The sequence below is a fragment of the Balaenoptera acutorostrata genome, chromosome 10 (genome assembly GCF_949987535.1).
Source record: "Balaenoptera acutorostrata chromosome 10, mBalAcu1.1, whole genome shotgun sequence".
Classification (NCBI taxonomy): domain Eukaryota; kingdom Metazoa; phylum Chordata; class Mammalia; order Artiodactyla; family Balaenopteridae; genus Balaenoptera; species Balaenoptera acutorostrata.
Window position 1 is genome coordinate 15,721,392 of NC_080073.1, and position 12,719 is coordinate 15,734,110.

General features: G+C 35.9%; 1 protein-coding gene across 13 annotated transcripts in view; it reads right to left on the reverse strand.

Annotated features, from left to right (window-relative positions):
* Positions 1–12,719, reverse strand: part of CHL1 (cell adhesion molecule L1 like) — a 207,350-nt gene that overhangs the window by 5,619 nt on the left and 189,012 nt on the right. For 12 of the 13 annotated variants that reach the window (XM_007192457.3, XM_057555110.1, XM_057555111.1 and 9 more), the window contains 8 exons: positions 11,522–11,744; positions 10,153–10,268; positions 9,813–10,017; positions 9,460–9,582; positions 6,660–6,839; positions 3,192–3,353; positions 2,420–2,551; positions 671–743 (listed from right to left, as the gene is read on the reverse strand). In XM_007192457.3, the coding sequence (XP_007192519.1) occupies positions 671–743; positions 2,420–2,551; positions 3,192–3,353; positions 6,660–6,839; positions 9,460–9,582; positions 9,813–10,017; positions 10,153–10,268; positions 11,522–11,744 (1,214 nt within the window). The remainder of the gene's footprint in view (positions 1–670; positions 744–2,419; positions 2,552–3,191; positions 3,354–6,659; positions 6,840–9,459; positions 9,583–9,812; positions 10,018–10,152; positions 10,269–11,521; positions 11,745–12,719) is intronic. The other variant, XM_057555112.1, reaches the window with a different exon arrangement.

Consider the following 12,719-nt stretch of genomic DNA (forward strand, 5'->3'; position numbering starts at 1 on the left):
ACGTGTGACACACTTTTATACCTTCATAAGTTTGGTCTGGGAGTTAAGAGTAACACAGTCTTTTTCGTCCTTTCCTCCTTTGGAATGGACCCTTCCCAGAACTCCTCTTAGGCAGAAATGGTTGCTCCCTTTTTCACTCTCTTATTCCCTTTCATTAATTACAGTTATTTGCACTGATACTTTTTTCCTCTGAAGACTAGGTTCATCTTGAGGACATGCTCTGTGACTCAATCACCTTTTAGGTACACACCGTAGGTGCACAGGATATAGGTTTATGGGTGTAAACTGCACACAACCTGGGTTCACAATGGCCATGGTGAGGAGAGACTACAAGCTGTTTTAGCTGCTCCATATATAGATATTCAATCTAAATAACAATAGTGTCCTTTGCATAACACCTTTCAAGAAAAGTGTCCTAGCACACACGCTACCTAGACAGCAGTTACATCTCCACCTCGGCACAGAGAAATCTGACTGCTACCAAATGTGATTGGGCCACTTAAGAAGGCCCCCCCCTTTTTTTTTTCTTTTTAAACAACAGACTATTCTTTATAGGAGTATTAAAATATAGTCCTGTAATCGTTAAAAAGAAACACTTTTTTATATTTGTAAGCTTATAACCTGATGAATATGTGATTTGGTACATTTTTCAATGGAACGTAATGTTTACCTGTATTCACCAAAGGTTTCGTCTTTCACTGACTGAACTTCTGGGTCTGGATGCAGATCTTCCTTTTCTTTTACTGAAAAAAAAAAAAAAAAAAAGGAGGAGGGGAGTTAATACAAGGAATTTTTAAAGACATATTTAACAGTGCTGTTGACAGTGAAAGGTTTGTTGTGGTTGTACCTATCACCCATCAGAGTTATCTCTGCGTTCAAATAAAAAAAGAAAAAGGATTCTCTGGCTTGTCTTTATGTGTCATCAGAGTTACAGGCTGCTGCAGATATGCACACAAGTAATGTAGTGTTATGTGGGCAACGCGTCATACTGGAAGAGTCCATAACTTGGACTCCATAACTTTGTTATGGTCTCTTCATGAAGACCAAATTACTGTGTACACATTTTACTATCCTAAACTTTTTGAAGATGTCATTGGCTGATAGCAGATCTATGTCATTAAAGTAAAGGGAATTAAGAAAAAGTCAATCATTTGGTGGTTCTCTCTCTCTTACTCCAAACTGCCTCAATAATCAGAATATTCAAGTCTATCATGACATAGAATAAATTAGATTTATTCTGCATAGTGGGGTACAGGCCAAGGAGGCTCTCGCTTCACTTTACCAGGAAAACTCGAACTAAAAGCCTTCTTGATGGCACCTTTTACTACTAACTACTTGCCGAGACCTGAGAGTTTCTCTTAGTTGTCCTAAAAATGAAATGCTGACTTGTTTTTCTTTTCTGGGCACGATTTGAAGAAGCTTCTTCAGAATTTGCAGAGGGCAACATTTCACAAATGACAGTTTGTTGGGGACACTCAAAAGGAAATGCTCTATCTATCTCTTTAAAGTTTCCAGTTAATTACCTCGAGCGTTCATTAGTTAGTCATTAAAAATCTAATTCCTAACAAATTCAGTCTAAGCAAGAAAAAACATGTATAATGGCATAAATTCTGTGTAACTTTACAATTTAGAAATTATTCTCTCGTTTGATTGTACAATATACACATAATGGGCTCCCCAAAATATTTGCTGGATGAATCATAAGCCAGTAAAGAATTTCACACTGATCTGAACATCAGCAAACGAATAGCACTGGGATCCAAATCTTTCCCCCTGTGTAAAAGCATCATGAATGCTAAGCAAAAATAATAGTAACAACAAAACATGGATATCCGAAAAAGACAAGAAATTTGGACACTGAATGAAAGTAAAGCCAGATATTAATTAATAATTAATTAATTCAAGAGGCAGTGTATCCGATATATGTCATGGTAATAAGAAATGCATTCCCAGCACTGGTTAAGATAATGCAGTTGACTAGCAGAGCCAGTACTATTAGAATGGACTAGTGCAAAACAACTCTGGGTCATGAATGTGTAGAGAGGCATACTATAAATGGGTCCTTCTTTAAACATTGAAATATATGAGTGTGACTTAGTAACAGGTCTTCCCAACATCTGTGATATTTTATGGATAGAAAATAGAAGCTTGGAAGTATTATATGTCTCCCTAGAGCCTATTTTATATACTAGAACCAAGAAAACAAGTAACCACCTAGAGATAATATTCTAGACCACACGTATTCCCTTTGGTTAGTTAATATAGGAATTTCTTTCCCCCTCTCAGTATACCTAATGTGCTAATATCAGTTTGACTTAAATGTGTAATTTAAAAAAATTAAAGATGTCTCTGAAGATGGCCTCCTAGAAATTAAAGAGGATTTAATAAAATTCAAAGTCATATTAAGAAACAACTTTACCTGAGTACTTTCCACCTTTGTTCCTCTTCACAAAGCAAACAGTCAACAATATTAGCGTGAGAAGAGCAATTGCACACATCAATCCAATAAACCAGCCTTGCGTGGAGATGTCATCATATAAACCAGCATATTCTGTTGTACAAAGAGAAGTCACACGTTGAGCACTAGAAACGGTCTTTGGAATTATGCCCCTCTGGGGAAAATTAAACATCATTTTTAAACGTACAAAATAGCATCAATTTTATTTTTCCTTGGAGTGACCCTAGAGGGAATGTGATTTGAAGGACATTTCATTGGGAGAATACTGATAAATCATTTAATCATTTTTTAGAAAGGGCCCTCTCAAATTGCGTTTGATTCTGAGAATGAAAACCAAAGAGAGACAGTAGAGACAGATGCAGTTAAATACAGCAGCAACAGCAAGCAAGCAAAAGCACAAGCTGCCTCGGTTACATGCAGATTGCTATGGAGATTCTGGGGTTTTGGTTGTGGTTTTCTTTTTAGTTTCTGTTATTAACACATGTTAATTAGCAGCAGACATTTTTAGGCAACTACTCTGGTAAAAAACAATAAGGGATAACTCGGACCTTAGTGAAACATTTTTCATTTTGACAATTTTAAAATGCTATGCCAAAACAAATGGAAACTACTGTTTTTATAGCTAACATACTTCGTATTTTTATCTTTAACATAGGAAGTATGTAACATTAAATAATCTACAGAACACAGATGTATTGTCTAAGATGGCTCCAAACAGAGTCTCATTTCTCACCTCTCCCTCTTGTCTCAATTACATCTTCAAAAATGCTATTGTTATCAACCCAATTCTTAGTCAATAGGCGAACTATATGTTCAGCTCCCGGCTCAAATGCCTCTACTGGGTGAATCTTTTGAGTAAGATTTACTCCTTCTGATATCTTCCCGACACTTTTACCTAAGAAACGTACACAGTTAAATCATACGAATCGTCATCACTGAAAAGTAGGACATGAAAAGTAAAAAAGTATTGTTATTTGAGATGAATAAGAGAGCCCTTTGTAGCATTTTTTCCCTCAGTTTCTGAATTATCTGAAGATCAAGAAAAGCAACGTTTCAAGATTTTCTTTTCTAATATGCTGATATGGAGTAAATGAAATGAACTGAATTCATGTCCTTTTAAGATGATGCACTTATTAATGAAGTGATTGATACTATAAATCCGCCTGGTCATACGAATGGTTTAAAACCAAACACAGACTTCAAAAACGTTATACAATGTCATCTGTTGCAATTTGGACTCTCACAAACCTAGCAGGGACGGAATATGGCAATGTTGGCTTATAAGTGAAAGCACATGGCATTAAAATCTTAACTCTGTATTATTACTTCTTTTTGCCTTGGTTGTCTTCATAAATATTGATGGAATAGCATCATAGTATGCTCATATATTAAATATTTGAAAACTGTAGAAACTTAAGCTACATAAAAGTGCAGGTTTACAGGTACATTTAAATGAAATGCATTGAGATTTTCAAAGTGAGAAATTTACACTTTTCAAAAGAAACGTGAATATGTCAATATATTAATTGTAGAATATCAGCAGATAAAAATATGACTCAAGTGTCATTAAAGTATACATTTAATTTCTAATATTATAACAAAATACCTAAAATATTTTTCCTTTTGATCCATACTTTTGCTACAAATTAACTCAAAAAAATAAATGTAAACCAAGAAATGTTAACAAGTTATATTGAAAAGGAAATATATTCCATGTTGAGAATATTAGGGGTTATTACACTGTTGTAAATGAGAATGTGTCACACGTTAAAATTTAGTTACAACTTTTCACCACAGAGTGAAAATTGATGATATAGTTACTGATAACACAAGGACCGTTAAATAATGGCACTATGGGAAAAATAAGACCCGTTATATTAGCTGAAGAAAGCCTTCAAGATTGGGCACCATTGAAACAAAACACAATTAATTTGGCCTTTGAAAAACAGAAATTTAGTGTTACATTAAGTAGTGCAAGCTTTTGAAAAATAGAGCAAAGCAAGTGTTTTATTCAAACCAGTAATGATACAAAAAAGAATATTTCTGATGAACTCCATTTTTTTCCCCCAGTTAGATTAGGGAATGTGAGCCACCTGAAACTCAGAGTGACAACCAGAAAATGATGGGGAAAAAAATGCTTGTGTATCAGATCCCACTCTCTGACTTAATGCCAGATGACCTTAAAATGTGCCATCTATGGAAAGAGAAGAGAGATACACAGAAATACATTCCAATTTGCACAGGACTTATCATTTTTAGAGTATTTAGTGATAGCAAGATGGATCTCCTCAGTAGAAGTATATATATATATTTTTCTCTTTTTTTCAAAGATCATGCCGAAATTGAGTGGCAGAAGGAGATTACAGTTTCTTTCCTGTAAATATGGCAAGATAGGCCTATAGAAGAAAAATCAGTGTCAACTAGGGAAGGGGACAGTAGCTGAAAATGCAGAATCCTGAAAAAGAGCACAAACATACTAGTAAGAAACATTTTCAAATTACAACACATGAGAGAGTGAACAAATATGCTGTAAAACACTCAAGCACATTAGTTATAGCTTTAATTTGCAGAAAAGATGTAGCATCATTTATAAAACCACATAAACAGCATTTTCTACCCTCTGAAGAGAGTTTGTCAAACATAAACACAACCAAGCCCAAATTCTCCAAATATTTCCATATATACTAGAATGCCTAACTATTGTAAGGCAATTTTGTGAATTTTTTTTCTTACATGCTTCAAATTGGCAGGAATGGGATTAGCATTTCTGACACATACTATGGTCTTGGTCCTAAAAAACAAAAAACAAAAAAACCCTCTCCATGCCTTAAATTCTGTTTTAGAAAATACAAAAGTTGCATATTTACATTACCACTATTCTGACTTATTTTCTTTGTGTTGAACACTTGATACCCATTTGAACTCTTGAGAAGTAAGAACCTTTTAGTCTAGAAAGTTTTCAATCACCATCTTTAAATCTACCTCTTAGGAGTAAGTAAATGAGTTCTTCATTTCACTTGGTGTCTAATTCATCCTTGGGAATAACTTGTGGGTTTTTGGGGAGAAACCATTTTGAACATATACATATATTTTTTTCCCCATAAAAGGGAGTTTTGAGTATTTAGGGAGTCTGAGGAAAACATAAGCTCTTCATTATTTAGCTACAGTAGGAACAAAATAAGAGGAAGAAACAAACTGACAATAAAGGTCACAGCATAACCATTCACACAAACACACTGATTTTACACTGATTCACAAATTTAAATACATTTCCATATGTATCTTTTATAAATGATAGACAATTCAATTTTCTTCATTATTTTTTCTTTTTCCATAGTCTAAAAATTGGGAAAGCATCCAGAACAGTGGACACATAGTATATGACACATAAATGACTTATTTACATTTCCCTTCCTACCATCTCCCATTTCCTTTTGCCTGCCTCAAATATCCCTCTAAGTCTGATCGACTTGAATTCTACACAAGGCCCTCTTTTTAAACTTATTAGTGTGTATATCCATTCCTCCAATCCATTTCCCTTTCTTGTTCTACCTTCTTATTTTCTCTCCTGATGCCCTGTTGATAACATAGAAAGCTTAGTAAAAATACCGCTAAAATCATAATTGGAGAAATAATTTGGGAAGGGAAATGGCCATGAGTTGGGAAAAAAAAAGTGCAATTGCATTAGGAGAATTGTACAAATGAAACCAGAGATTTATGAGCCATTTTCAAGCTAGTTATTTGGCATCAACCAGTAGAGAGTAAAAGAAAATTGATATATGAATCAATGTATATATGAGTCATGACATGAAGGTGAAATGTATTAGATCAGTGTTGCAAAAGGTCTACCAGTGCAAGAGGCAAATATTTTCCTGTGTAGAAACATTTCCAAAAGAAAAATACCCCTCTACTAATCTTACGAGTAACTTTTTGACCTTATATCCCCCTATTTTAATTAAGCAAAATTATAGTTCCTGACCTTATATACACTAAGGCTATAGTTTGATTACTGATGTGTAGAAGTTCATACATTAAGTCAACGTGAACTTTAGAAACAAGATAAATAAATTCTCTACGTCAGTGGAAAACAGAAGGTCAGACAGATTGAGATCACAATCATTTCTAACTTAACAGTGACTAGCATGGCGCAGTCCTTTCAGAGCAGTTTAAAACATAGCATGCATAAACCTCCTGTACTTACTCCCTTCTCCTAACGTGGAGCTTTCCTCAGTGATGGGTTTTCCACAGCCCTTTGAAGTGCAAGCCCTCAAGTAGAATTTGTACTTGGTAGTTGCATTGAGGTTTGAGAGACGCCAGCTGGGCTTTGATGGAGTTGTAATGTTGATATCATTTAGTTCTCCAATCTCATAGGTGTCATTTACTAAAGAAATAAACAGGCATATCAACGGCTCAAATTTCACAGCCTTAACCATTCAAGTTATGTTGTCTCTTATTTTTGCTTCTATGTATGCTGTGGTCTGCAAGATATTATCTTAATTATTCAGAGCTATCAACTTACTTAATTCTCTGAGGTAGATGTAATTATTATGATGTATTATACATGGGAAAATTAAGGTCTAGCAACAATAAACACCTTGCCTAGACCTAGAGCCACTAACTGGCAAGCTGGGATTTGAATCCAAACTACAGCCTTTTCACTCCAGAGCCCATGTTCTTAATCACTATGCCGTACTGGAAAATCACCCCAGCTTTACCACACCTATTTAAAATGATGAACTTTCCCCCATTATTATATTTTCATTGTATCCTTAAGTATTTTTTAATCTCCTTCTGGTGTGATAATTTGGACAATAATTTACATGAGTCTTCTATAGTTTCTGGTTTAATATGTGGCACCAAATAAGTACTCGCATATGTAGACTCAAGAAACTGGTAAATTACATATTTAAAAATATCTACTGTATACTAAGCACTATGTAAAGTGATATACGGAAAAAGATGATTTAGATAGTGCCTTTCAAAGAATCTGCCACATAGCAAGATCATGATATTTGTTCAAGAGCACAAAGTACTGTAAGACTGCCATAAGAATAATCCAAGAGATGAAATGGTATTTCCAAAACTGTGCAGCCATTAGTGGTAAGAAAATGACTAGAATAAACACTCTTGACTCTCAGTCCAAGAGGCCATCAAAAAATACATTTACTCTTTAACATAAAAATGCCTCCATTGGTCTATTTAATGCAACGATATGAATGGAAATGAAAAAGAAACTAATAATCCAAACACAGGAAAGAAGAAAGTAAAATAATCACCATTTGTAGATTATTGGAGAGCATTCCTGTAAAATACCACCAATCAATTGAAAAACTACCACAATCAACGTAAGAATTCAGGAAAGTACAGAGAGAGCTCTCATATACATAGTCGACAACTATTTAGATCATATAAGAGCCACAAAAATATATAAGCCACCTAAAAATATTTCAATCACTTAATATTAATAGAGAGCAGAATAAGTATATAATTATATCATTTTATTAAAAAATCCACATATCAAGTGGTACAGTAACCACTGCAATTGTTACTATTTCAGCCTTTTCTCTATATATTCTAAGAACTTGTTTTAAAAATAAATTTATAGATTATATACAGCTCAACATGAAGGTTGGAATTTAATGTTGAGTTTCTTCATTAGGAGGATAAAGATAAGGCATATCTTTATCAAACAAAGTGACATTTGAAAAGTCTTCAAATATTTCTTCACTGCTTTCTACGTGTTTGAAATCCAGTCCATGGAATAGTGTAGGCTTTACAGTTCAGCATCTAGAATGACTGAGCTGGGTCTGAATCCTTGTGTAACACTTATTTTACTGCACAGCTCTCTGTAAGTGAGCTCTATATGCTTCTCATCCATAAAGTAGTGATGGTACATACCTCATAGATTTCCTGTTTTAATGAAAAAAAAAAATGCAGGGAGAATTCTTAGTACTTACTGATCCTGCTATATACCAAACACTCAAAGACGCTAAAATGTTGCCTCTATAGGGTTATGGCTGTATCCATTTAATCATAGGTACCTAAAACAGAATAGGCCATCAGAAGCTAAAGCTGGTACCTGACCTGAATTGCTGCAAGCCTTGAACTGACTGATGGCAGTTGAGGGCTATATCAAGTTGACTTTTGCAAGCAGTGGAGACTGGGTTTCTATAGTCCTGGTGTTTTTGTTGTTTAGGAATTCATGTCTTCAAAGTTTAAATTTTTTCTTTGAGCTCAGTCCCCTAATTTCCATTTTGAGATGATGCCTAGATTTGAAAACTACTGAAGATGGGAGGTGTTATGATTAAAATGAGCTGATTTCATCTAAACATTATTTTTTTTACCCTAACGGCACAGCAGCATAGGGGGAGAGCCTAGGGTAATGGTCCAAAGACAACTCCTTGGTTCTCTCAATATTACATGACTGTACCACTGCGCTACCAATAGAGGATTCTCAAATACAAATATATGCAGGGTTGAGATTGGAAACATGCACCAGAGACAGAACAGGCAGTGTAGTGTGGAAGTTAGTGTGCTTTGAATCTCTACTACATCATTAACTTTTTTCTTTGCGTATTTCCTAATGCTCAAGGCCTCTTATATATACGTATTAAATGCATGTTTTCTGGTACCTATTAACGTACTGCTTTTCTTCTAAAACAGGAGTTGGCAAACCTTTCCGAAAAGGACTAAATTGTAAATATTTTAGCCTTTGTGGGCTATGCAATCTTTGGGGCAACTACTCAGCTTTGCCACTTTAGTGAGAAAGCAGCTATAGACAAATTTAAGTGAGTGGACATGGCCGTGTTGTAATGAAACGTTCTTTATACAAACAGGCAGCAGGCTGGATTTGGTATGCCAGGCGGTTTACAAACCCCTGTGCTGTAAAGGAAGTATGCCAGCTTACAAACCATGAATTGGATTCTCAGCATGGTAAACCAAATACGCAACCAGAAAAAATGAAACATTACTAGGCAAATACAGTTCAAATATGTACTTACTTATCTGGTACTGTAATAGATAGCCAGTTAAGTTTCCATTTAATTTCTTAGGTAGTCCCCAGGATAAAGTGGCAGTGTCTTTATCAACTTTGATGACCTTGAGAAAAGTTGGCTTTTCAGGTACTGGAAAACACAAAGCCAACAACAGACGCTCATAAATTGGTAAATTTCTTTTAAAAAATTACAGTTTATTAAATTGAGAAGCTAACTCATATGACGTAAGTACAGATTAACTAACTAATAAGGGAGGAAATGTCTTGGCCATTGGGATATTTACTTTGTTATTTATTTTAAATTGTTATTTATTTTAAAATTGGATATTTAATTTATTAAATACATCGTTATTCTCTCACCTCCTTCTGGTGTTTGAAATATGTAAGGCTCACTCTCTGGACCAGCTCCTTTGGAATTATAGGCTAAGACTGTTAAGTGAAATTCACTAAAGGCATCTAGGGAAGGAACCATTCCATAGTTTCTCTGTCCTGAAAATCTCAGAATGTTTACTTCTTTGGGATGTGTTCTTCCATCCAACAGACTTTTTGTTTTCCACCAATTTACCTGCAATGAAAATAGGAACCCTTTAACATATCAGCCGTAGTGGCACATTCCCTTTTGGCTTCTTCTGGAATCAGTTCTTATTTACAGGAAATATATTAATTCCACAGTGAGAAGAAGAAAATCTATGATAAAAACCTGATATCCTTTCAGATGTCCATGTACTCTTTCCTTTGGAATTGTTGACCAGGTAACTTTAACTAATGTGCTGTTTATCACATCCACCCCATGGATCACCGGAGCTGTATCAGGATCTGTTAAGCACATGAGAAGGATTAGCTTTCAATAATCTCCAAGCACGATCATTAGGGTCATTTCCAAAAGGTGATCTTTCATGTTTTGTAATCTGAGGAAAACACTTGTCTCGAATCAGTTCCAAATGGAACCAAGAGTTTCTCATTACAGAAGAGTTTCAGGGTCCAAATCGGTTTCTAGAGAAGAGGAGAGCCTGGACCACACTGAGAAAATCCCCCCCCCCTTCAGATGGATACAGTGTGGGCAACGTAACTGGAAACAGTGGCCAGTAAAATCTTCTCTGGGCATCTGCCTCCGGAAACATGTGAGCTAGACTAATAATATAACTAAAATTACTGGGGAGTTTGATTAATCAAATATTAATAAGAAGAGCTGACATTAATTGAGCATATTCTGTGTGTCAGACACTGTGCTGAGGGCCTATACTGGATTGGCTCACATCATTCTTAGAACAACCCTATAAAGTGGTATTATTATCCCCATTCTACAGGGGAGCTAACTACAGACAAATAAACCAAACCCACCACAGCCAAGACTAATATATTAGTTCACAGTGAGAAGTCCTGTGTAGTGAGAATTTAGGTAGCAGGTGAACTAGACCTTCTTCTATTCTTGGATCGAAATACTACTTCGGATACCGCAAGAACAATGAGAATAACTCCTACCGTGCAGAGATTTGGAATGCAGTCTTTCCTTTTTCCAATAATTTATTTGCAGCTGTTATTATGGTTTAAATATTTAATCATAAGATCATATCACCAGTACCTCAGAACTCTGTGTGTGTGTGTGCACGTGCACACATGCACGCACGTGAGATTCTATATGCAAATCTGGGTGTGCACCTCATCTCCGTTAGGAAGGCTCCAGCTGTGAGGCCAGGGTGCGACAGCAGGCAGCTGTTAGGAAGTCCCTGACAAGTAAGGGCAGATGTGATTGGAAACCTTATGACAGTTATGCTGCTTAACTGTGGGCACTGCTGATTCCAAGCCTTTGATTTTCATTATAGAAATAGCTTTTTTGGGAAACTGAATAAAATTAAACCTTTCAACATTCTTCCTTACCACCCTATACTGATCAACTCTCCTGCAGTCAACCCTGGAGTAGAAACTGTGTGTTCTATGTCTTTTTATCTCCTACAGCTAGTACATCCACTTTGCATGCAGTAGTTGCTCAAAACTATTCATCGACAGAGTGTAACATACTTGAGAGAAACGATTCTTGAAGTACTTGGGGTTTCAGATGCGCCACTTACAGTCCTCTCCAGAATAGAGGGTCACTGACTGAGGCTCAGGGCCAGAGCCCAGGTGATTGACGGCTTGGACTTGGACATCATACGGAGCATAGACAGCAGATGTCATCACCCGCAGGGTGTGGTTTGTGACTGTTTCCTCCTCCCACTCCACCGGGGCGCCCTGTGGTTTCCAGGTCACTCTGTACTCCAGTCCAGGTCCATTCTGCTCCATGGGTTTCAAAGGCTAAAACAGAAGACCAGACTCATCCCGCGTGATCACAGATATGCTGAGTCAGAGACAGAGAAGCCACCCTAAGTGGCCCAAGAAACGCTGCAATAAAGGTATCATTTCTTGGGAGATCTTCAATCCCGCTCTTTGGTTTGGAAATCCTTGTGAAAAATGTTGTCATTCTGTAAATTTAACCTTGAAAGTTACTCCCTTACCTCCCCAAGTAGAGACTCTCACAATTTAGATGCCTGGATTATGCCTAACAGTTCACATATGAAAGAATTTACTAAGAGATTCCACAGAGGGTTTTAGCTTTTGTTTACACTTTGTTCTATATTCTGGGGTTTTTTCCCCACTCTCAGAGAAGTTGCAGAAATAAAAAGGGCATGGCCATGAATTCCATGGATGTAAATGGGATTTTTTCCATGGCTTTTCAGTCAGAACTCTTTCTACCTGACTCCATCCATCCTCCTCCATCTTCCTTCCAAGAGAAGAGAGAGAGCAAGTAAATATTTTTGGATAATATGCATTTTTATACATTAGTACCCAGAGGATGTACTCCTCTCTACAATAAAATATTTCCCCAGCTCCTTGCCCATTCTCTTTCTATTTCTTTTATGAGAAAGTGTTCCCCACCCTCCACTTTATTTTCCTGTATAGAAATATATAGTGGAGGAATTTCTCATATAGGAAATTGGTTATTTCCACTCCAGTTTTTAATCGAACAGTACTTTAATTCCAAAAACATCAATGTGATTTAAACCATCTGTTTAATATCATAAAAATGGGAATGTGCATTTAAGTGAATCAGTTATATAGAATACATAAAAATGTGATTTTAGTCATAGATTTATAAGGGTCACTTATATAAGTAGTAGTTTTGTCTGTATATGCAAGTGATTCAATAATATCATATATAGTGTTCTCACAGAATTTGCAATGCTTCTGGACTCAGTCTACTTTACTAAAATACTTATTAGAGGGATTGGA